At 38.5% G+C, this 25,833-nt stretch overlaps 1 protein-coding gene across 2 annotated transcripts in view; it reads right to left on the bottom strand.

Moving 5' to 3' along the window:
• col14a1a (collagen, type XIV, alpha 1a) overlaps positions 1–25,833 on the bottom strand; it is a 146,116-nt gene that overhangs the window by 5,866 nt on the left and 114,417 nt on the right. For both annotated transcript variants that reach the window (XM_036006281.1, XM_031298735.2), the window contains exons 37-47: positions 24,587–24,640; positions 22,085–22,180; positions 20,971–21,024; positions 15,351–15,404; positions 10,881–10,934; positions 10,668–10,739; positions 7,456–7,491; positions 6,084–6,150; positions 5,657–5,848; positions 3,066–3,143; positions 1,917–2,072 (exon numbers count right to left, since the gene is read on the bottom strand). In XM_036006281.1, the coding sequence (XP_035862174.1) occupies positions 1,917–2,072; positions 3,066–3,143; positions 5,657–5,848; positions 6,084–6,150; positions 7,456–7,491; positions 10,668–10,739; positions 10,881–10,934; positions 15,351–15,404; positions 20,971–21,024; positions 22,085–22,180; positions 24,587–24,640 (913 nt within the window). The remainder of the gene's footprint in view (positions 1–1,916; positions 2,073–3,065; positions 3,144–5,656; positions 5,849–6,083; positions 6,151–7,455; positions 7,492–10,667; positions 10,740–10,880; positions 10,935–15,350; positions 15,405–20,970; positions 21,025–22,084; positions 22,181–24,586; positions 24,641–25,833) is intronic.

The following is a 25,833-nucleotide window of genomic DNA, read 5'->3' as shown; positions in this document are numbered from 1 at the left end:
TATGACTTTTTTGACATACTATGACATACTATACTATGACTTTTAATGACATTTTTAATGACATACAATACTATGGCTTTTTATGACATTTTTTATGACATACTATACTATTACCTTTTTCATTATATTTGTTTGTCATGCTACACGATGACTTTTTATCACTTTTTTTTCGAGATGCTATACTATGACTTTTTTCACTTTTTTTGACATATTATACTATGACTCTTTTCAACATGCTAAACTATGACTTTTTTCGACATGCTATACTATGACTTTTTTCTCACTTTTTTCAAAATGCTATACTATGAATTTTTTCGTCATACTATACTATGACTTTTTATGACATTTTTTATGACATACTATAGTATGACTTTTCATAATATTTTTTATGACATACTATGCTATACCTTTTTAATTACATTTTATGACATACTATACCATGACTTTTTATTATATTTTTTATTACATACTATACTATGACTTTCAATTATATTTTCATGACATACTATACTATGACTTTTAAGTGACTTATTTAAGGCATACTATATTATAACTTTTTTTTAACCTCTTGACATCCAATAATGAGATATGAGATATGATAGGCTAACTGTGTTCCACAGCTTTAAACAGCATACAGAAACGTATGGGTTTGGTTAAGTAAGAAATACCAGTAAACTGATCTATACCTTTAAATATGAGCTGCAATATCTAGCTGCTGTGAAAGGAACAATACTACTCCACATACTGTATTTTCATTTAATGTGGTCAGGGAGGCTGCATTTAATCCTTGCATGGTTGAAAATAAGTCATAAAAAAACGTTTGACTGGAATCAATTTACATAAAATGGTTTGATGGATGAAGTAATGTTTCATCCATCTGCTACTTTTAGCAGATGATGTTTCATTAAGACGACTCATCAGAAGCTGTTAGATGTGTAATATCCCTGCTGAGATGGCCCAAGACAATGGACCCATGAATGTCCTCATCACTATGAATATTCAAAGACATCCAGTGTGTGTGTGTGTGTGTGTGTCTGAATGTGAGTGTAACATCATATTTTATTACATCTTAATATAGACAAATAGCTTCGGGTCAGTGACACAGTTAACTTCTTAATCCATCAGTGTGGACATGACTGTATAAATGTCACAGTAGAACAACCATAAAAGCTAGATCACTCTCCAATTCTCTGAGAGCTTTATGAGAACAATAACCATCTCACAGCTGGCTGTCACTGTGAAAACAATATTTTAGTGTTTTATACGTGTAAAAGATGGTTTATACAATGGAAAGACTGGGCAGGGTTAGACTGTCTCAGCTCGATACATTAGCAAATATAACAATAAAACAAATATGTCTGAATAAATCTTAGTAACACTGATGGTTTCTCTGAACAAGTCTTTCCAAAGTGTAAAATGACAGATTTTAGGTTAATGGACAATCGGGAAAAATAAGGTCTAAATAAAGAGCAGCAAATGTTTTTGTTAAGTCTGGATATTTGGTGAAAATATTTCAGTCAAAATGTTATTTTTGTTTCAATTGCCAGAACCTGACCTAATGTCTACATGTGTGCTTTTGTGTTCATTTGTCTACAGCAGTGATTTCTAAACTTTTTTTGTCATGGCCTCTTTTGGAAACCGAAACAAATCAAAATTACGACAAGATTAGCATTTTTGTATAGAGATGCCTTCTACAGTATGCTGTAGGCATGATCATAGTTATAATCAAGTTATAATTGTTAAAAATACTGTAAGAAACACCTAAAATGTCCTCATATCTGCTCATGACTACATTATAGTGGTTTATAAACCGTTTTATTAAATTAATTAAATTAATAAACTGCTTAGAAATGCTAAATAAGGGGGGTTGAAGTAAAGTGTTACCACAGAATAAAGAGCAGCTGAATGATGTTTACCTCCGACGTTGTACCCCACACAGGAGTTCTGGTCACAGTATCCTGGTGGGCCAGCTGGTCCTGAGGCACCTGGATTCCCCGACCTCCCTGGTGTTCCCGGGTTACCAGGCCGACCAGGGGGGCCCTGGCTGCCTGTCCGTCCTTCCCCTGGCGGGCCTGAGGATGGAAGAAAAGTTTGTGTTAAAGATGGGCGAGTACATTAAATCAGTCATCAATAAGCATCCGGTAAAACGACTCCACCAGTGTGACGCCTGGTGAGAGGGGATAAAGGAAGAAAGGAAAGGAAAATAAACTGAAAATGTGTCAAACAGGCTATATCCTGTCACTGTCCTATGACCTCTTCAATCTCTTCTAAATCCCTGTCACTGCTGCGGTGACAACATGGCAGAAAGGACATGATTGTCATTTCTGGATGAGGGAGATGATAGTGTATGTCCTGAGGGCAGGAGCGGGAATAACACAGTTCTTAGCTGAGATTTAGCCAGAAGCTTCTGTTTTCTGTTTACACAAGAGAAAGTGCTCCATCAGGACTCACTTCAGCAGTCAGCCAAAATATGAAATCAATATTTTGATAGGAGCTAAAATTATCATCCCACAAATATTCCAGAAAAGCACGGCAAATAATAGCTCTGCCCTGTACCTTTCTCTCAGAAAAGATTTCCTTTTTCATATATTAAAGTTTTGAATTTCTTTATTAACAGTTTTTTGATCATAGATAAGTTTCAGGGGACTTTTGTCAGCTTGTTCTTCGCGTATTGATTGCACAACAGTAAACAGAAAATCCCAGCACTGACATATTTTCATTACACAAACCCCAAAGTCCACACAGAGCACAGGGAAATCAATACAGCGTAGTATATTCACGGTCCAAAACGTCTGCTTGCTTTTCTCAGACAAAGATTTAACAGAAAGTAAAGCAGATCCAAACCACATTAGGGTATCTGTGCTATCATATTGTTTCAATATTTGAAACATTTGGGTTTTTTTTTCCAGAGGGAACACAATGAAAAATATTCTACATATGGTAGCTCCAGCTAGGCTGCAGTTGGAAAACACCAAAAGAATGTTCAGGAACAGAATTATGTTAAATTATCTGGTTTAGCTTACCGAGCACGCTCAGAACTGTTTGTACGTTTTTCAGTATCTTACCTGGAGGTCCAGATTGTCCTCGAGGTCCCTGACTCCCAATCCCAGGACTCCCCCTCTCTCCCTTCTCTCCTGGCAGACCTGGAAACACACACAGTTCAAAGTGATCTTTGTTTTTTTTTAAGATGCTTGTAATAAGCAGTAATCACAATCTTTTTGGCTTATGACCCTTTCAGAGTTTAGGCAGGTCCATCTGAGAGATTTCCCCTATAAACTTCTATATAAATATTTTACAAAAAAGCAAAAGTTTGAGAAACAGATTTGTAAAGCAGAACTTTGTTTTTCCTTCTTTCCAACCCTCATTAATCATCTCTGGACCCATCAGATTTATCTTGTGACCCTTTGGAGGGGGCTCGACAACTTGATTAAAGTACCTAATCGTATATAAAGCTGGAAAAACTAGATCCACCTCAACCAGCTTCAACAGCAACATGCTACATACACATTGTTGCATCAGTAGTAACAATCTAATCATGTAAATATATCACAGACAGGCATTTTTACTTTGATACTTAAAGTAAATGTTGTTGTTAATAGGTCTCCATTTTGACATTATATTGGTACTTTTACGGAAGAAAAGCACCTGAATAATTCTTTCACCACTTTCTATTCCAACATCGGTAATACATTGCAAGTTTTTGGAGAAATGTGGCGGAGAAATTATGCGTGGATGATCAGTCTAATAAAATGTATGATAAACCCAGACTTGGCTCTGCACTGCTGTCCAGCGGTGCAGCTGTTTGAATGACCTAATGGAATATTTTTCGTATACTCTAATATTAGAGAACCACACAAAACTGGTGATCTGGAGATTTTATGTCCTGCTGCTTTTATGAGTGGCTTAATCAATTGCATCGGTAAAGAGGAAGTAAGCACAGTGAGGCTCAGGAGGAAACATTTTATATTACCACAAAAAAACTGTATTTTTTACACCAGGGGCCTCGTGATATTTTCTCTACAATGGCCACTAATTGACCCATAGTCTCTCTAATTCAGGACAATATACTATGTGGAATATAAATGGTTTCATCTGTTGAGCCTGAGCACAGCTCTGTTCCTGATTCTGGTATCAGCCTTACATGGACCATCTGACTTAATTATAACATGTCTAATTTTCTTAAGCCTGCCATACATCTTTTAAAAGATTTGGCCTACTCTGGTGTCAGTTCAGCCTATAAAACAACAAGTGTGTGTGTATGTATGTGTGGTGGACCAGTGGCTGCAGATCGTAAATGTTATTGGGGAGAATCATAGGTCTGAACTGCTGAAGTGGAGGTAACCATGCTGGATATTTCCTGACAGCCGCTCTCAGCTTTCCTAACCCTCCACATGTGCAGGCTCATTCGGTATGTGGTTCTTTAGTGTGGGTTGCGTATTTTAGAGATGAAGATGGAGTCTCATAAAGGCCCTTATTTCACTAAGGGCTCATGGCAGGGGAATGACCTCATGGATATTAGAGTTACTGTCTTTTGGCCTGGTCTTAACTTTGAGGGAGCTGTGATCCTGACTATGAGTCAGAGATCAGGCCAGACCACGAAAAGCAGCAAACAAGCAGGTAGGTTGAAGCTCCAACTGGAGCAAGTTTTCTGTTCTTTTCACAGTAAAAGCCCCTGGCTATTGCAGAAAAGGATGATGCTTCATCCAGTAATGCATTTGATTATTCCACAGCCACAAACTGCTTTCGCCAGCTGTAGACTCCTGTTATACATAAACATTTGTTACAACACCAGAGCTTTATACAGTCCCGTCGCAATAATAATCTTTATCCAAATAACTGGCTATGTCACTTATTCAGAGGACAGCAACAGGAAACGTAGAGATGGAAGTGAAATGAAATTAAGACGTCAGCTACAATGATGCTTGACCTACTTTTTTGTGCAAAGGACATACACTTTCCTGCTGGTTTTCTTAAACTTCACATTATTTTGTTTTGCCTTAAAAAAAGCACATTTTACATACACTCTACATACATTTTAGGAGATGATGATTAAGATTAAGATATTTTTGAAGACACTGATGTACTTTATTTCCACTTTAGGTTTAAACACTCATTAAGATAATCTTGGAAAGCATGAAGTTTGGGTTAGGTAATTATTCTCATTACTCTCATTTCCTGTCAGCTCTGTAAATAAAGGCATACCATGCCCCAAAAAAACAATAAACTTACAATAAATAAAAGAGAAGCCAAAGGCTCCATACTCTATACTCTTTTATACTGCATAGTAACACATTTTATCATCTTATTTTCCACTTACAACTATTATGAGTTCAATTCAGAATATCACCTGCTCACTGCAGCAAGGGCGGTCTAATAAACACTATAATGTTTCCTCACTCTTTCTGATGCTAACATAAACAACAGCATGCAGTCAAGTGTCTAGACACAACCCAAACAGCAAAGTACTGATGATGGATTGTTATCAGTCTGTATATCACTGAGATTATAAGAGATATACCGTATGTATGGAAATTCCCAAGTATATTTCTCTCTCTCTTTCTCTCTCTCTCTCTCTCTCTCTCTCAACATGTGTTGTGCATCCTGTAAACAACTGTCTTTACTCATAAACACAACCCTAAACATCTTCCTCTCTCACCTCTCTCTCCTGGTTGTCCATTCTGGCCGCTGGTACCAGGGAAGCCTGGCCTGCCGGATGGCCCTTGCTCTCCCTGAGGTCCTGGGAGGCCTCTCCTACCTGGCTCTCCGGGTGGTCCGGGTACTGTTCGGACTGATACCGCTGACTGGACAGGGATCTGGTTCAGTATAGAGTTATAGCGAGACAAGTGGCCTGCGGGAGGTAGAGGAGAAGAATGGTTTGAAATGATTTAGAATGAGCTTTTTGACGTTTTGAGAATGTTTTCTAATTGTTGCTTTGTTATGATGTTTTACCACAAGTCAAACATAAGCGAATAGAAGAAAAGGGAAGAAGTGAAGCCAGTAGAGGTCAGAAAAAATATTTTCAGCAAGGAAATTGTACTTAATAACATGCTGGTGTTAATGTGTAAATATCTCTGAATACTCACTCTGGATGAGCTGTTCACACACTTGCCGTGCGATGGCACGCACGGCAGCCTGGGATTGCACATCACCCTGAAGAACAAACACAGAGCTCTCATGGTCTGATATTACACAACCACACAGTAGATTAATACACTTTCTATTTGAGCAACCACAGGAACATAAAGGATGGAATTAACTGACTTAAATTCTAACTGCTAGTTTTAAAACCCTAACCTCTAAACCCTAAGTTCAGTTTACTTGTCACAAGGAATTTGACACAACCCATGGAAACAGTTGAGTAATGTCTTCTGTGGCACTGGAGGAGCTTTCCAATGTTTGAAAAAAATAACCCTGCTGATGTCATATTGTCACCTTCCTAAAATAATGGCCTACGTCATTTTTTCAGGTTTTTCAGAAAACACAAAAAACTGAACGGCCCACACGCTTGACATGGGCCATTATACTAAAGGTGTAGAATCACATGACCTGTTCAACTAAGGATGTAGTCAATTGTATCAGTGGTGGACAGCACCACGATGAGATGATTTAGGCAAAAAAAAAATCATTTTTGTCAAAAAAATGTCTTTTCAGGCCACACATACATCTTAAAATTACGGACTAACTGATTTTTATCTCCTCTTTTGCCTTGTGCTAATCATTGTCATATAATCATTTAATGTGACATCTATATCGCAATGTGTATATCTCAAAAATATATTTTAAAAGTTTTGTAGGAAATGTTTCCCCTGTTTATTATCGTATAAATCACTGTGAAATAAAAAATCTAGGGTAGAGGCACACTACAAGATCCTAACCAGCTCTATTCGCAACTGGGCCACCCCACAAAATGCACACAAAGAGGAGAAAACACTTGTACTGGCAAAGACTTCTGTGTTGAGTCTTTAAACAAAATTGAACTGCAGCATGGTACAAATGTCCCTAACAGTTAATTAAATGGGGCAGAAAATGGAATTACAGGTTTGATTCATGTTGGCAAGTTGCGCATCTCTCAAGCCCTCGGCAGTGATGGCCTGGCTACTGTGTCAGCAAAAATACAGGCCCTGCTTAGCTGCAAATGTGAACCATGAACATGATTTGATTTGGTTTGCTCTAAACAAGGTTAACGGAGTAAAAGAGAGAAATAAAGTGAATGTTTGTGCAAAAGAGGAACGAGAAAAAGTGAATGTGTACTGGAGGGTAATTTGGTTTCTACAAAACAAGGGTGTGAAGCATTAGTGAGTAATAGTCTGAGTTTTATTCAGCAAAATAACAACATTTCCACTGCAAAATGGAGCAGTAAAACATGATTTGTTCTAAACAGTGGTTGAAGTGTGTGTGTTTGTGTGTGTGTGTGTGTGTGTGTGTGTGTGTGTGTGTGTGTGTGTAATGGCTTACTCTTTCTCCCTTATCGCCTTTGGTACCAGCAGAACCCTGGAACATAAAAGCACAGAAGAATAAACATTCGACCGGGATGTGTACTCAGAAATAGCAATGCTCATCTCTCTTTGCCTCTCTCACACACTCACACTCACACTCACACACACACACACACACACACACACACACACACACACACACACACACACACACACACACAAACACAAACACACACACACACACACACACACACCTTTCTTCTCTGATCTAACAGCTGGTATGACTAAATGCATTTAAATGTGTGTTCAGGTTCTTTGTGTCCTAAAGACAACACACACATAAGCCCCAAAGTATGTGTGCCCACAAACAGAGAGCAATTTTGTGCCTGGATGCGATCCCTTTCTGCTACTACCAATATTGTAAAACACACAGATCCATATCTGATCACAACACACATGTACACACAAAAACCTGCCAAGCACATAAAGCGGGTTATGGCATATCACAGTGTAACGCACTGTGATCCAGAGGCAAATAAAAGACAAGTATTTCCTGGCCACAGAACCATTTGCTGATATGATAAATATCAGATTGATGTTGTTACAGCTTTTGAATAAAACTTGTTTATCTTGGGGGAAACATGTCCTTGACCACCGACTGACTGGCTGTGTGTTAAGTGGGTTGGTGGATAGAGAAGGATGAGAAAATGCTTGTGCAGGCCTGGCATATCATAGAGTATGTCTACTATATTGCAGATGACAGAAAGCCTGTGCCAACATTTGACACAGCCGCTGAATTGGAGTGCAGGTCTCCACAATAAAAGTCTTCGCCTGGACGTCTGTCTGGATCTCCTGAGTCTTCCTGGGCATATAAATGTCTACTGTCTTATCAGGGTGACATGGAAAAACCCAATCTAACTGTGTGGGAGCCAAAGTAAGTATCTGAGCGGGGAAAAAAAGATATCTCTTATACAAATCTGATTTCTTTTATTATTTTATTAAAATGTTCTTCCCATAGTGCCCTGTATATGCAGAGTTTGTCCAAAGTACAGTCAATGTTTTTTCACTCAAAATGCTTTACAGTTCATCCCAGGGGAGAGTATGTTCATGACTTTCCTCTTGCATAGCACTTCAATGTGGACTGATAAAACAAAATGACTGTTGCTTTTTTCTTTTGTAACTGGCAAAGCAAATGTGCTTGCTACCAAGTAAAGCAAGATAAATTAAAAATCTTGCAGGTGGTTGAGTCACTGGAAACCACATTCAGAAGCAGTATTTTGTCCAGGTCAGACACACACACACACACACACACACACACACACACACACACACACACACACACACACACACACACACACACACACACACACACTTGGACTCATTAGCTCCTTTTGGTCAGAGATCCTGTTGTTATTTTAGATAGCGTGCCGGCTTAGCGGCGGAGCAACAATGTTCCTACCATTCCATGTTCGTACCTTTTATACAGAACAGCGAGGCAGAATAACAGTCACACCCTGCACAGGCTGTGTAAAATGGGTGAAAGCCACACACTCACTACATCATCAAGTGCTACAACAACTTAATAGACTTCTGAGGTCAGCTGTAAATATGGAGGTATATGAAACAGTTAATGAAAAGTAAATCCAAATGCGTCATCGAGGTGGATTCTGCTGCTATCGACAAGGGATATCTGTCACTTCTGCCTCATCAAGACTTTGACAACTTTGAACAGTTGACTCTCATTCTCATATGGACTTGTACTTTGCAAAGACGTGCCAATAAGCTACAAAGAAAATATGTTTTGTTCTGTTTCGTATTATGAAGTTTTATGAATATCGATTTAGAAAGAAAGAGCATAACATTTCCAGAAGAATCATGTCATTCCTTAATCAGAACAGTTTGGGTTTTCACATTAGACGCTAGGACTGCTACTCTGCATCTTTACATATACTCTTATCTTGCCCTCGATGGAATAAATCCACTGTCCTTCAACAAATTTCTTAGTGCAGTGGGAAAGATGTGTGGCACTTTTGTGTCCACCTCAACAAAACTGACAGGATTAACTTTCATGTCTTAAAGTTAAGTTATAACATGATGAAACAAAATGCTAAAATTTCCCTGTAGATTTAAATGGCTGCTATTTCAGATAAAAAACACTTGTTAAAGAGAAAAATGATTCTGTTGCAGCAAAAACCTGGTGAAAGGTTGCAGGGGGCAGAACGTGTACTGCATCAGCAGTTTAAAGTTGAGGGGAAACTAAAAGTTTAAAGTGAGATCTGATTTTCTTTTTTGTCTTCGTTTGTGTATTTGCTGCATGTGCATACATGTTTTTATATGGGGTGTCTGTGTCTTCTATGTCTCAGAGATTCAGAGATGAGGCAGATGTGATCGCTCACTGTTTTGTGTGTGTGTGTGTGTGTGAGGGGGAGGGAGTGTCGGTAAGTGATTTATAGCTCTGCCTCTCTGAGCCAAACTTTGCTGCAGAGCTGACCCAACACTAGATTAGCTGTCATCAACATCACAGTATCATCTGTTCCTGTTAGCATTACACAAAGTTTGGAACCCAACATCTTCTCCTCCGCATCCTTCTTTGTGCTTGTGTCTCTTGCACATATTTCTTCTTCTTTTGCAGGGCAAACCGACTTACTGTACTTTTGGAATCCTGTTGAAGAAAGTTGAACCTTTATTGTGATTTTCAAAAGACTAATTTTTATTCCATAAGTCCTAAGTCACCTTATGAGATATGTCTTTTGGATATCATAAAAAGATAAGCCTCATTAGTAAAACTAACTTAAGACGATACATTTGTCATTATGAGGACTGCGTGAAATACTAACAGGCTGTTTCCAGTCAGGAGAAGGGAGATCTGAAAATGGAACAGGACGAAAAGGAGAAGAATAAACAATCTGCGGAGCATGAGCTTCTTGTCAGCATTGGAACCGAACCACCTTTTTTTTTTAAATGTTTAAACAAATCTGTAACTTTGTAAGCAGCTCTGTGATTGTTGTGCCTGTAAATTTAGGGAGGCGTGATGGGAGAAAAATATCTAAAGAGGAGACATCAGATGGAGGAGGAGGAAGTGGTGGAGAGGTAATGTCCTTCTTGTTAATTTGGATAAGTTATGTCAAACTCTCGAGTGGACTTTTCACATGCATTTCAATGGAGTTTTTATATCTCAAGTAAATTCAGTATCAGAGGTTTTTAAAATTAAACAAAAACATTTTCACTCACAGGAAGTCCTTGATCTCCTTGGGCCCCTGCTGGCCCACCAGGTCCTGGAGCTCCTGGTGCTCCTGGGGATCCCTGAGAGAAAGACAGGCAATTAGTGAAAGAGACAAAGAGGAAGAAGGTTAGGTGACAGGAAGCAGAAGGACCAGTGAGCCCATGTGTAAGGGTGATCTGACAGACGATATGATGCTGAGAATAATAAGAAAAGAGACTTACAAGGGGTCCAGGAGGTCCTTGTTGTCCCTGTGGTCCATTATTACCTGGCAGACCCTGACAGACAGACGCAGATGAAAACACTCAGTGTACTAAATATTAGCTGAACTTTCATAATTGTAGGCTTGAACTTTGTTTTGCACAAGCCCTTTCTAAATGACCTGAGGGATTTCGTGCGAGTCTCCAGACTAAACCGACAGCATTATTTTCTAATACAATTACCATACAGGCTACTGATGGAAACCAAACTCAGTAGATGTTGCATCTGCTACTTCTACTGATTGTTGTGCAAGCTCAAAGTCTACCAACAAATGCCGCCTATCAAACCTTTGTTTGGTTTTGCTTTTAGACAGTTTGTATGAAACACATTTGCATTATTCCTGATGGGTTTTCACAATAAGACAGTTGAATTATTTGTAATCTGCATTTGAGTTGCCTCAAGGTGTCTAAAACTTCTCCGTCATTTAATGTCTTCTCCATGATGCTGTGGTTTGAAGAGAACACGTGAGTATGAAACTGGAGCTTTCACTACAGAAGCACATTCATACCTACTGTATGCCAATTCTGTAAGGTCTGGTTTTGTTAAGGTATGACATATAATAACATGACATATAATAACATGATGATGGCTTTGATGTTTCTCAATATTTATAGGCGATTCAAATTGAACAAATTCAGTGTTATTAATACACATTTTGGAAGCTAAACACAGCATCAGATTGTCCTGGAAAACAGCTTAACCTGAGGTTCAGTTAATCCTTTCATGTTAGCTTGGATATCAAAATTTATTTTGTGGTCACACATTGAGGCTGATGCCCTTTCAACATGGACACACTCCTTATGTTACTCAATTTAACCTGTGTAAGGGTACAAAGCAATGAATGAAGTGTGCAGTCTACAGTGTGCTATTAAGTAAGTTTAAGAACTTGGAAGGAGCATTAAAAAAACGTAATTTGTTTTCTCCTATTTCTGTGAATATATTCTGGATATGGGTTATGTCTTGCTTGTACATTTTTTTAAAATCTTATTTGGTAAGACAAATAGGGACAGCACATCTTGGAGCAGGGAATTCCCCTGTGGCGTTATGTCCTAAATGCTCCCCACAACACCTAAAGCATCAAGCTCTCATTGCGATCTTTACCTTCCAAATAAATGTACTAAAACCAAGGGTTTGACTGCACAACAAAATCTGAATTTATTGATTGATAACATGTGCCTGAGCATCTCTGAAAAGCTGTGCCAGAATGTGACATCAGAGAACGCCTCTGCTAGAGTCAATCCGGTGTCACACAGTAAACACTTGTACTGGTAAACTCACTAATGGGACTCTGGAGGCGGCCTTGGTTCCTCACAATGTTTAAAGTCTCACAATGTTAGTAACTTTTTACTTTGAAAACCTTTCAAATTTATCAGAAGCACATCTGGAAAAAAAGAATCATCATCTTCAGAAAAAAAAAAAAGTCAGACAAAATTTTCTACAGTGAAGCAAACAAGCATTTGTGACATTGGGACGAGAGTCAGTCTGTTGTCACACTATAAATGTTTGCCAGTACTGGCTATATTATAATCCAAAACAAACATTCAAAGTTTTCTTTTTCTATTTTTCATATAAGAAATTCAGCCTCCTGCCTTCTCTCACAGGAGGTCAGGCTCATGAAAATGTATCACTGTTGTTATATTCCAAGCTGCAACATGTTTACGGTCTAACTCAGACTTTTGTTTGCATGCTAAAATACCCACCAACAAAGGTTAGGCTTGTTCTGTATTAACAATTATATTCTATAGGATTGAAACTTCTTATTTATATTAAACTTTATCGCAAAGCACTCTGAGGTGAACTTGGATGCTCAAGTAAAATTTTGAGAACTGCAACTTTTAGGCGTTGGATAGTAAGTCATCAATATATCTTAAATAATAAAGTTATGAGTTATAACAGGTAGTGGCAGAATGTTTTTATGAGTCTGTGTCTTGGGAAGAAAAGCTAGATCTACTCAGTTCTGAGTTGGAAAAAGTAAGTTCTGTAATGCAAGCCTCAATTACAAAATAAAGATATATAGCTTTCTGTGATCTATTTCACGTTAATATGGACAAATAAAGTACCCGGGAGACAGTTACTATTGTTTCAACTGACCTAACTGTCCACTGCAGCGAAGTCTTTGCCAGACTTTTTTTGGCTTTTATCCACCTTACAAAAAGTTTTGTAGTGTTTATGCCCAGTGGACTAGTGCGATGCTATTAAGTTTTACTCTGAATCAACAAAGGGCTAGATGCTTTCCCCGGTCTTCTTTGTACACATTGGATGATACATACTAGTGGCTGGAATAAACCCCCACTAAGTGGTAACCCCAAAAAGTCGCACAATCATTGTGAATTAATTCATTTTCAAAAGCTGCTTCTTGTTCATAAATTACAGTTCAGTTGGCTACATTCTACTTTCTATATCTAGCTGTTAAATGAATAGTGATAGCAGAAATTGCTGTTGCATTGTTGACCTCTTGAGAATTGATTCTTATCAGTAGTCACTGTGTCCCCTTCCCTACTGCTTTCAATGCATCCACTGAAAAAAAAAAAAAACATTTGGAGGGAATTTAGTCTAAGCACGCTGCTGTTAACATCAGAGTGTGGCGCTGCAGTTATTCTGCAACAATAAAAGTACAGATTTGAGATGTTTCCTGTTGTGTATGGAAACTAAATTATAATTTGCTCTTTGTGATTCTACAAACATACCCCATGGTGTAATTCTTTTCTAGTAGTCCCTACCAACAAATACACAATAGATCTGTAACATCTTGATGAAATATGGATATGGGAGGCCTGTCATAATCCGTGCTGCAAAGGGGGCATCTTCTCCCAATATATAGCAGCTAGAATTGCTCCCTGATTAGTAATTTCACATGATTACGCTCAATAATTACATTAGTAAACATGTAGTGTATTCTGTGAGTGTGGGTGTGTTGGTGGTAAATCACCACACAGTTCAGATTAGGGTGGTAATTCTAAAATTTGAGAAGGACTCGACTCATTAAACTGCTCAACAGGGCTTTGTTAATGGTATAATAAAAGAATCAAGCTGTGAATATTCTAGATAAATATTATATCCTTTAAATCACTATAAGTTGTAGCTTGAAAAGAGTCAAACTAACCACTTTAACTGTAATTTGAGTGATTCAAGATCAAATTCGAGAGTTTTCCTAGTCAATCCAATGCAGTGTTCTTCAAAGATCTCTAGCATCCATAAGAGGAAATATATCTTAAGTTGATTATTGAATTAGTTTCATCATTCAGGTTGTTTCCACCGTAATGCATAGGTATTATTGACAATGAAAGATAATAACTGGTGGTTAGTTTAGTGACATCCCTGAGCTAAATGGAGACACACACTCTGATGGTAATATTCAGCTATCATAACATATCATCATAACGGGTACATAAAAAACCTTGCTCACTTTGTCTACATGCTATAGTCAGTTACCCAGAAACCTCGAGCACACTACTGCTTCAAACAACAACAGTAGAAAACAAAGTCCCTACTAGAAAGCAGATTAAAGAATTTGGCACATATGTTATTATTTATGTTATGTTATGGTTGTTATTGGCACCTTTAATTAAAAAAAAATGTGAGTTAATGCTTTTCTTGCTATAAGTTTATGAACTCCAAAGCTATCTGGCGTCATAAGAAGAAACCCCCGGTAAACATACAATTGTCCTGAAGGAAACCACATGACAACTGAAGGGATGAGCATCTGGACCGCTGTCAGCCAACAAACAGACAGCAGATAGATTATGTGTGGAGTCTTTCACCTCGCCAGGAGCAAGGCCAGGACAAAAATCTTCTGTTATCATATTACGTATTTGGATAAAACCTCTTCTTGCTGCTTGTCGACACATTACGCTCTGGCTGCGTTACTGTTTTGGTATTTACAGCCCTGTTGGGTATTGTAATGCCTGATTCCTCTGTCAACTACATTTACTACTATACTGTTTACTACAAATGGGGGAAGACTTGTATGGTTTTATGAAGAGACATCGATCTTAAAGAACCTCTAAAAACACCTTTTACTTCTTCATGACTGCTCAATTCATTTTCATACATTCATTCATACATTTTCTTCTTTTAAATCTCTATGTTGTATGTTGTATGTATGTTATTGCTTTGCCTACATGCCTTTTCTCAAAACCATTTACAAATGACCTTTTTTTCATATCTTAGAACACCCTCTTCAACTAGTTATGATGGTGGCGGCAGAGTCTCACTTTCAGGATGGGGTTTTTATACCCCGTTTAACTCAAAACTAAATAAAAAAGACTTATATTGTCTACATCTCTATATACAATATCCCCATCTACATATACTGTCTGTAATTGACACTGCAGTAGAATACATATATGCATCACAATATACACATATCGGTTACTGTTACACAGTGTAGTTTGTGTAACAGTAATCGATAGAGTTAATGTATATGTTCTTACCCTTACTCCTGGGGGGCCGTCTCTACCAGGGGAGCCCGAGCTTCCAGGAACACCCTAAAAAAACACACAAACAAGCAGGTTTGAATCACTATCACAACACTGGCTGTGGTTCACATACAACACAGCACGCCACTGGACATTTAGTAATGATATAAAACTAAGAAAAGTAGCATTTATAAATGTGTTTACAAGGGTCCTAGGAGCCGTCAGACATTTTATCTGCCATATTACATACAGTGTAACATGTCATGAATGTCTTTTTTCTCTTAATAATTAGAATGCACATACACATTCAACCGAAGGTTCAGCGAAGGTTGTCGCTGCGTGTGGCCGATTCTATTGTTTCTTTTAAAAAACAGCTGAAGACACTCCTATTCAGACAAGCTTTCACTTGACTGAGCTAGCATTGTTTTTATGTTTGTATGATGTTTTTTAAATTGTTAAACTTGCTGCATGTAAAGCACTTTGTGACTCTGTCTGCGATAGGTGCTGGCTTGCTTAATGATGCTTTGACATCAGTGGACATAAATTTGATTTGTGGGAAGAACCAACCTGCAACCCTTAGGGTACAGGACGGTCTCTACATCAGCAGGCCACCCTGCTGCTCCATCTCCTGCCCCATTTCCCCTTCATCCACCTCTCTGCAGGTCAATGCACACAGCCAACTCCATAAGACAGTCATGGATTAAGTGTTGAGGTGATTTATCTCTGCACTTCAGTATTAGTGGAGAGCCCATAGAACAGGGCAGTTAACACTGTTAAAAGTCCTACAAATTACAGGCCGGGGTCACAGAGGACAGGCCTCTTATGATTAACGATGTGCTGTTGTTTAGATGTTGGCTGATGTGCATTCTCCCAAGACATCTGCAATAATATCTCTCCTGCCACTTTCGCACGTGTATCTACAAACCTTTACTGGTAAATTGAAACAGAGGTGAAGAGGACGCTGATGACAAGGTTACATTGTATTTACTGCAGCGATAGACGGAGAGAGAGAGAGAGAGAGAGAGAGAGAGAGAGAGAGAGAGAGAGAGAGAGAGAGAGAGAGAGAGAGAGAGAGAGAGAGAGAGAGAGTTTAGAGTTGTAATATTCTCTGCGGTCCCTCGTATATTACAACAGGGCCCTGGAAGCTACAATATTCCCCCACTGAGACACACACACACACCTATTCATATTCCTCTCTCTGACAAAACACATTATTACTTGGTAACATAGTGCGGCACAGCGCTGCCAGCTTTTATTAATAGGACTATGCAGGCAGAGAGAGAGAGCTAGATAGTGCTGCATCAGGCAGTGTTGCAGCTCTCTGTGAGCTGGTTCAGAGACTAGTTGTTTTCTTCTTATACAAATGGTTATTGCTCATTCCTCTCTTAGAAAAACTGTGAAAATGTAACAGCTGTGGTAGAAATCAGAAACAATATGAGTACGACTTCCAATCAGCAACTGGATTCTAGTCTCATCAACTCATAAAACGAAAAGAAACATATCCAAGCCATTTCATGAGCCAGACTACAGAACAGTGAATACAAATGGATTAGAGTCCAGAGAGAAACTATCACAAGGCACATGATTATCAGCATCAGCATAACAAGATGTTGTCTTTACAGTTGCCTCTGCCAAAAACAGTTTGTTTATCTGCATCAGCACTAAAATAAACACCTGGCCAACTTTGTTCAATGTAGTCTTATATTAAGACCCTGTTGACACACACTTTCTGAGTGATTTAAGTAATTACAGTTTTTGCCGATTGCTTACACACTGAAATCAAAAGTATTACACAATTATCAAAACCTTACACTCAAGGAGCAAAACATTGGCCCAGATGTGCACCACTATAAGCACAATATCAGACTCACACTTTTTGCAAAACAATACACACAGTGATTTACAAAACACTAAACACACTTGTATACATTAGACACAGAAGTATATCATAATGTCACTTCCTTGCAATTCCAAAGCACAAACTGTCAAATTACCGCACCTATGAGCCAATCTGTGAAACACAGCCATCAGGTGCGCAAACACATCATTGCTTACTGTAATTGTAGACATACCAATCAGGTTTACTGTAAGCACTATAAAAATGCAGCAGGTAAGTCTAGTATTTTCTGTACAGTATTTTCAGTTTTTTTCAGATCTTTCTTTTTGTTTGTTTATTTTTTTTCACTGTAATTGTAACCTGTACTGCATACAGTATTTTATGTATGTCTGTTGTTTGCTGAGCTGTGTTATGCACACTACTGTAGTAGCATGAAAACATGTTGACTGATTTGGGTATATGGAGAGAAATAAATAATATTTTCCTCAGTCTGCAGCATTGGTCTTGTGTAATGTTTGGTGGACTTACTGTATATTTGTGCTTTCTCTGTGTACTTCATTTACAGTACTCTAATCACTGAGAAGTAGAATTGCTAAACGTGTTTTAGGTTAGCAACAGCAGTGTGTAACTGGTTCAAACAGAATTAAGTCATATGAAACGTGTGTGTTTCAAATGGTAACAAAATATGTTTTTTATAAATTAGTGTATAGGTTTTGCAAGAGTGTTTACTTTTGCAAAATGTCTGAGCTATTCTACTAATTGGGTGTGTGGTTGTGCTAATTGTGTGTAGTGTTTTGAAAAACCGGTCCCTGTTTTCAAAATAATGCTTGAAGTGCTCATATTATGCTCATTTTCAGGTTCATAATTGTATTTAGAGGTTATATCAGAATAGGTTTACATGGTTTAATTTTCAAAAAACACCATATATTTGTTGTACTGCACATTGCTGCAGCTCCTCTTTTCACCCTGTGTGTTGAGCTCTCTGTTTTAGCTACAGAGTGAGGCATCTCACTTCTGTTCCATCTTTGTCACACATGCGCACCTAGGTAAGGACTACTAGCTAATCAGAAGCAGAGTATGAGGGCGTGCCATGCTAGCAGCTAGGTGAGCATTATAACGTGTTACAAAGTGACGCACGTTCGTCACAGAAGTAAAGGCTGGACTACAATAGAGCTGTTTGAAGCAGTTTGTGAAAAGTGTTTTCTGTTGGAGATGGTAAGTGCCTTTGGGCTTTTCACTTTGAAAACCTATAATATATATATAATGGAAAGGGAAAAAGCCAAAAAGCATAATATGAGCACTTTAAGCAATCGAAAAAAACCTGTACTGAGCAGTACTACACAGCCACTTCATCTACTCTTAAACATGATTAAAGATACCCTGCAGAAGGTGATCACCATCCTAAAGTACAGTACAATTCAGTACATGAAAGTGGGGGATTATTACTGTAAAGGAAGCCCTGACAAAGTGACCATCCCATCATAGTGCAGTGTACTCTAAAAGCAGATCGATGTATCAGTCTGTGATCAGCAGATGGGAGCAGCGACTGTAACAAGCTGTGATTTGGTGTGGAAAAAAAGATAATAGTGCTCCTTTATGCTATCTGCAGGAGCTGTCTCTCAAAATCTAAATGTTTGCACTGTCAGCTCTACATGTAGAGCTTGACTGCAGGTACATCTGGTTGTAATGAATTTTAAATTAGTTTATTCACCCATTCTCTGAAATGTATTATCCCTTTACAGATCACTACTTGTACCTTAGTAGCTTATCCCAGGATGCAGTGCGTAGAAGGCAGAAAAAAAACAGTTCATTACAGGGAATATAAAAACACAAAACAGGAAATGGATGTAACGAGTAGGTGCTATCCCCTGACATGAACATAATGTTAAATCACTTATAATATTTTTTCTTTCCTAAAAATCTAAATGGATGTTCAAAAATCCATTACAGGTGCACCTTGAGCCCTAAGTCAGACTGGTTAGCACCTCTACTCTGTGACATCCTCCAGTGATTTTGGGCTCAGAGCCATAATGGAATCCACCATCTTATTTCATTTGTCCTGGACCTCAGACAACACAGCAATGGTGTATGTGTAAGCTGTGTGTGTAAAATGGTTCCTGCTCACTTCTAACCACACTGAAATTTCTCAAAGGGAAAAAATCCATCTCAGCCTGGAGGACAATAAAGGTAGTATTTGTGCTATTTTTCCAGTTCATAAGCTTGAAAAAAGCTTAAAGTATTTGTAGGACTAAACTGCACCAGATAGTGCTGCATCAGGTGTGTGACTGTGATGGAGCTGAAAGAGCTTTTAGGAATGTTGGCTCCCACATTCTCCACTTTTGAACAATTTGAAGAAACCCCTTAAGTAAATTCAGCAAAACAAATATATCATGACATCTACAAGAAATTTCAAGAAAGTAGTCAGATTAGTGGAAACAGGGTGTGCACACTATCTGTTTTTGTACACTTGATTTAGGCTCAAAAGGACATTTTGATGTTCAAATGGGGTGATAATGAAGTAATAAGCCAAGACAGTAAAATTGATTGAGAAGAATTAGGAAAATGATCTGGAAGGGAGCAATCTGCAACATAAGTGAGCTAGGGCTTATTCCACTCGTGCTGTTAAAAGTTAAGGACTGCCTTATGACAAATATTGCTAACATGTATCCCCTATCAGCCAATACTTTAATATATCACTAATAAGACATAAGACAAAATTGTTGCCTGAATAGGGCATTATACTATAATTTGCAGTGTGTTGTCTAGCCCCCTTCTTCACACCATCACATTTTATTCACCTCAATGATACCTTTCATATTTGACGTATAGCGGGAATAAAGTAGCACAGATAAACTCTGGATCAACTAAAACGCTCTACACACCCACAGTTCACTCTCACAGGCGTTTCCACTTAATTAGCCTGATTACATTTTTTTTCAGGACTAAACTGAAACACTGTAGCAGACCAAAGCTGCTGTTTGTAACCACACACATGTGTTTTGCAAGTGTTGAAATGTGTCAAGGAATGTATTTAAAAAAAGACACATTAATGACAAAATCTTCCTTTAAAAATTTTCCCGGTTTCTCCTGTCCTTGCTGATGTCCAGGTTTCCCAGTAAAATAACAGAGATGCTGGTAATAATTATTCACATCTCAATGATTCCATTAAAACACACACACACACACACACACACACACACACACACACACACACACACACACACACACACACACACACACACACACACACACACACACACACACACACGCACAGCTACTTTAACCTTTATCTCCATATCCCTATATCTCTAAGAGTTGACAAATATCTGTAAGTTAGGATGGTCTAATATAAGGCATTAGAGAAGAGTCAAATATAAAAATATTTTAAATCAAGAAAAAAATTGAAATGTGCCTTAATAGGGCAACAAGTCTCATTTCTGTGAGCCTGCAGGGCCATGGCACCTTAGTGACTCATTTGTATTCTCCAAACATACACACAGAGGAGAACAATTTAGAAACATAGTCTCACACACACACACACACACACACACACACACACACACACACACACACACACACACACACACACACACACACACACTCAGCTGTGTTTGTAATAACCAAATACTACTTTAGTGAAGACAAAAGCAGAGGTAGAAATCACTGCATGTCAGGCAGATTGGAAAATAGTTGCCCCTCTGGGTCTACTTTGTGATCTTGGGAATCATATCAACATGAACCAACACACAATTCACCTCTGTGTCTTAATATAATGTCATTTGGGAAATGTTGTCTTACCATTTGTCCAGCAGGACCGATCTCTCCTCTCTCTCCCTTCTCCCCAGCAGCACCCTGTAAAACAAACAAAGTCATTACATCTCAGCTGGACCAGTGGTCACACTCATAGCTACCAAAGGACCGGAAAAACCAACATCAGTTATCTTAATAAGATGCTGGGCCGCCACAAGTCCCGAGAACAGCTTCAGCGTGCTTTGGATCCTTCAAGTGTCTGGAAGTCTATCTGAGGCATACGTCAACATTTTGACAGCTCAATACTAAGTCTGTCTAATTGCAGACAGTTTGTGACCTTACTGGAGACAGGGGAGTGGAATGGCAAACAGCACACTTTCTGTGACTGTTTCCATCATAATATAATGCAGCAGTGATGCTTGGCAGGAACAGATAATGTCATTCTTGTACCAGTTTTATTTCTTTCAACATTTCATTTTTCACATTATACTTTAACACATTCCATCTAAACATGAGAGCCACAGTTGTTTGCTTTAAGAGGGAGAGGTAGCTAAATAATGCATACAGTTTCTTAATGTTGAAATTATCAGGTAACTGTGGAAATGGTGCTGGGCGATACATATCGTAAAAAGGAAATAAAAGTAGCGTGTATAGTTTTATATATTGTTTTTATTGCAATGTCGAAGAAAACAGCGGCGACCTGCGTTACAGCAATATTTACTTCATTTGGACAAAGCTTCATGTTCTGATCCTTCTACGTTATGTTTATTTTGTACTAAAGTTCTCAATAAAATAATACCTAGTATTTTTAATTTGTCAAGTATTTAATTCACACAGGAGCATACAAAAATAGGCTTTACCAGGTGGTTATTTCATATAGACTATTGAATTATTGAATTACCAGAAAACATGCTATATCTTGATATAGACACGAAATGACCTATTATCGGGATAGAAGAGTTTGACCATATACAACATCATCCTAAAAGGAAACACAGAATGAAAGTTAATAAATGACCTATGCTCCCCAAAGAGCAAAATGGGTTAAATAAAAAAAAAAGATCACCCAGCCCTATGTGGAAATTACCAAGATGTGCAGTTGCACTACTAAAAATATGACATTATACAGCCTTTCAGTATACACACACATGCAAAGTCTTACCGGGGGGCCCTGAATAGAGAGACCACTGGGTCCCTGAGGACCTGGCGGCCCTGGGGGTCCAGAAGGGCCAATCTCTCCCACTGGACCATGAGGTCCCTGTGAAAACAACACAATGGATTTAAATGTGTCAAAGTTCATTTTTTATAATAAATGTTTAAACAACATGAAAGAGAAATCCTTTAAGTGCTCAGGAAAAATGAAAATGTGAACATCTTCCATCCCATGAGCAAACTCCCCTCTAAATGAAAAACATGTGATGTAATCAAAATGATGAAATGCATTTTAACAGTAACAGCAATGTGGAACCAAAGTAGCACTTAAAAAGAAAGATAAAAATATCAAATCTAATTATATATGATGTACTGTACATGACAATTCCAGGTCTTAGCTATACGGTTTTAGTTGTTATTATAACACTCTAATCTAAATCTAAATAATGTTTAATTGTTTATTATATGACAATGTTACGCTTATATATTCACTGAGGTAATTGATGTGTTCCCATTTCCTCAAAGGCTGCAGCTACTCAACACATACAATGTCCATCAATTAAAACTACAAACTCTGGTCAACATCACCACTACACACTTGGGGGTCGTTTGCTACCATTGGTTGCTTGCATAAAGAGATCTACTACAGGAAACAGATTTAAACACTCGTCCATCCATCTGTAATCAGGTTGTGCCGGTGTGGCGACTTATTTGATCCAAGCTACAGACAGGGTTCCTGCAGTGGTAGTCAGAAAAGAGGAATTCCAGTAAACGGCCACTGATTCGCAGAATTTGTAGCTTGTTGGCTCAGCAGCAGCCGTAGCCAAAGTAATCTTCACACTGGCTGTATTTATTGTTTTACTATTCAACCATACAGTTACTGGCTTCATGTCTTCCTTATCCATGCAAACAATCAAAAGAAATGTTGGATCAGATATAAATGAATGGAGTGGGAAACAAAAATAAACAGAGGACTGAAATGTGTTATGTCATGTTTAACTAAATGATAAATTTCGCTTGAATATGGCGCTGAACTACTTGACGAGATGAATCGATTTACAGATAACTGAAATTAAATTACTTAAAGGTTTATTTTAAGAACTGCACCAGTTATTTTCCCATTTATCAGTGATTATCCTGTAACAAGTAAAGCACCCAAATTGATTAGTGAGAATGAATAAGGATGAATTCATGGAGGAGCTGGTCTCATACAACAGAATAATCCAACCATTCAAATAAACTTGGCTCTAGCTAAGGAGGTACAAATGTTGCTGAGCTAAGACAAGTGTGATCTGGCAGGCATGTATAAATATATAAGTGTGTGCTGTGGAGTATGTGTGTGCCAGCAGGACAGAAATCCACATCTCTCTCCAAAACTAACACAATTACAAATATAACACATCTGGCCTGTATTGAAAAAGCCCTGAATGAGTTTGATACTGTCTTTGTTTCAGTCTTGGGATGTGGTATATTTTAAGTTCTTGGTGGGCCACTTCATGTACTGCACTCAATACACTGTCACTCTACTGAGTCAAAGTAGGACACATGGTTGAGATAAACAAGCTTATTTTCTTGATTGACAGCCCTGCGTGTCTGAGCATTAGTGGCAGGACCGCTGTTGCTTCTTTTGGAAAAAAAGAAAGGCTTCCTAACATATTTTTCTGTAATTTAAGATTAAATCACAAACATAGGAACTGGCTATTGGTATTGATAAATATCCAACAGCATCGGGCCTTGTACTGACCGCCACAGCTGGATGGTTTGTAAGAGTTTGGAACATATTGCCATAGCAAAACTGTAACAGATGCAAATTCAACAGTAAATCATTCATTGTCCAAGACAGGATTGGCTGGAACTGTCTATTAAAAAAATAATTAAATAAAAGGATAGTAACAGTGGCGATAGGAGTCTGCCTCAAGTCTGAGGCCAAAAGGAAAATGAGGTAGCCTGGAAAACTGATATACTGTAGGCTTTTCCAAAATGACCACTTCTTCAGCCCAAGGGGCTTCACATCTAGTCTGTAGGATGGAGTGGGCTGCTGTTGAAAAGGCTCTTTATTTGTGAGTCAGGGGCATTACTTAATCAGCACTAACTTCTTTCCTTTTATTGTCTAAACGAGATGGGGGTTATTCTGTCCCTAGAGGTAGAGGTTTGGACATGTTCATATAATGAGCAAAATGTATAATAAACCAGACTGGCGGCTAGTCTCGTGGGCTCCTCACAACAGGGCCAGGTGTGATCACTTCCAGTTGCAAATGCCTCTTTTACCTCACGTAGAGTTCAATCAGACTGAACTGTGAAAAGTGAAATTATGAGGCTCTCCAATGCACAGCCAGTTTGAGAAATCCAGTCTGACCAGCCTGTTACTGTTAGGGTGCTTCTTCTTCCCCAGTTGGGAACATGTGACTCAACCATATAAAGGATGCAAGATAGACACAATTTGAGACAAATTATGCGCTGAAGATTTTTCAGAAGAATAAATGGTCTCTGAAATTAAGTGCATTTTACTAACCGTCACTCCTGGCTCTCCTCTGTCTCCTCTGGCTCCTCTTATGCCTGGACCGCCCTGAAACACAGGCCAAACACACACACACACACACACACACACACACACACACACACACACACACACTGTGAAAACAACACATAATCAGTGTTTGCAGTTTGTGGGCCTAGAAAGAGAGTGATGGCTAAGAAACATGCCTCTGCAAAAATATGTATTCTTCAGACTCCCTTTTAAACATAGTAAAAGGAGTTAATTTTTTTTAATCTAATAAAAGTGCACCTGCACAGGTCTTTGATATGAATGGATTATGAATTTGATGGACAGAGGCCAACGCTGATCTGTGCTGTAAACTGCCCCTGTGAGCTCTGCACTTTACCATGCTACATCTGTATGTAAGTCTGGAGCTGTAAACCTCGGGCTGACCCCTCTAGCCACAAGGTTTATACGGGATAAACCACACACATCTGCTAATCATTGGCTCATTTGGGATACATCCTCTTCCTGTGTTTGCTTAAATAGGCCTCCCCTGGGAACGAGGGGGCGACTAGGTAGTTCCTACAGTATTTAGCCAGAGGGGACAGAAGGGGTGTTTCCAAGAAGGGCGAGGAATATGAGAAGAGACACACAGGAGACACAAGCATATAATGGAATCATTATATGCTTGTTTTTACCAGTTTCTATACCAGATTAGATATCATCTTATTAGATGTGTCATTTGATTTATTTCTCAATTTATATCAATGAAAAGTCAGAACCCACCAAACTGTTGACCCAAGTCTGAAGTGTGACGCTTTGCTTTACCATTCAGGAGTCATTAGCTTACAACCCATCAGCATCCATCAATGGTGGAGTGGTGCTGGGAAAGGATTGCTTAAAGGCTAGTATGGAGAGGAGGAAGGACTACAGTAACCAATAAATCTATGCAATATATGGAATGTGCAAATTCAAATAAGGTAGACTTTTAAAAGGCAAAAACTGTCCTTTAAATTCTCATTTTGACAGTAAACAGACAAAATTAAATAAGGAATGGAACTAACCAGGGTGCGATTTGCCCGGGGGGGATGCGTGGTATTTCCCCCTTTCTGGTCTGTCTCTGCCTCTGCTAAATTATTTTTATCCCCAGTAGGGACAAAATGTACCCCCCTCAAAGTGATTAATGCTACTTTCCCAACAGACCACACCTAAATTAGAAGTATTTTAAATTAAGTAAAGCACTGTAATGTGAATAGTCTATAGTGCCTTAGAATGATAAA

This window comes from Sander lucioperca, chromosome 10, assembly GCF_008315115.2.
Source record: "Sander lucioperca isolate FBNREF2018 chromosome 10, SLUC_FBN_1.2, whole genome shotgun sequence".
Classification (NCBI taxonomy): domain Eukaryota; kingdom Metazoa; phylum Chordata; class Actinopteri; order Perciformes; family Percidae; genus Sander; species Sander lucioperca.
Note: the sequence above shows the minus strand (reverse complement) of the source record. Positions and strands in the feature narration are given on the sequence as shown.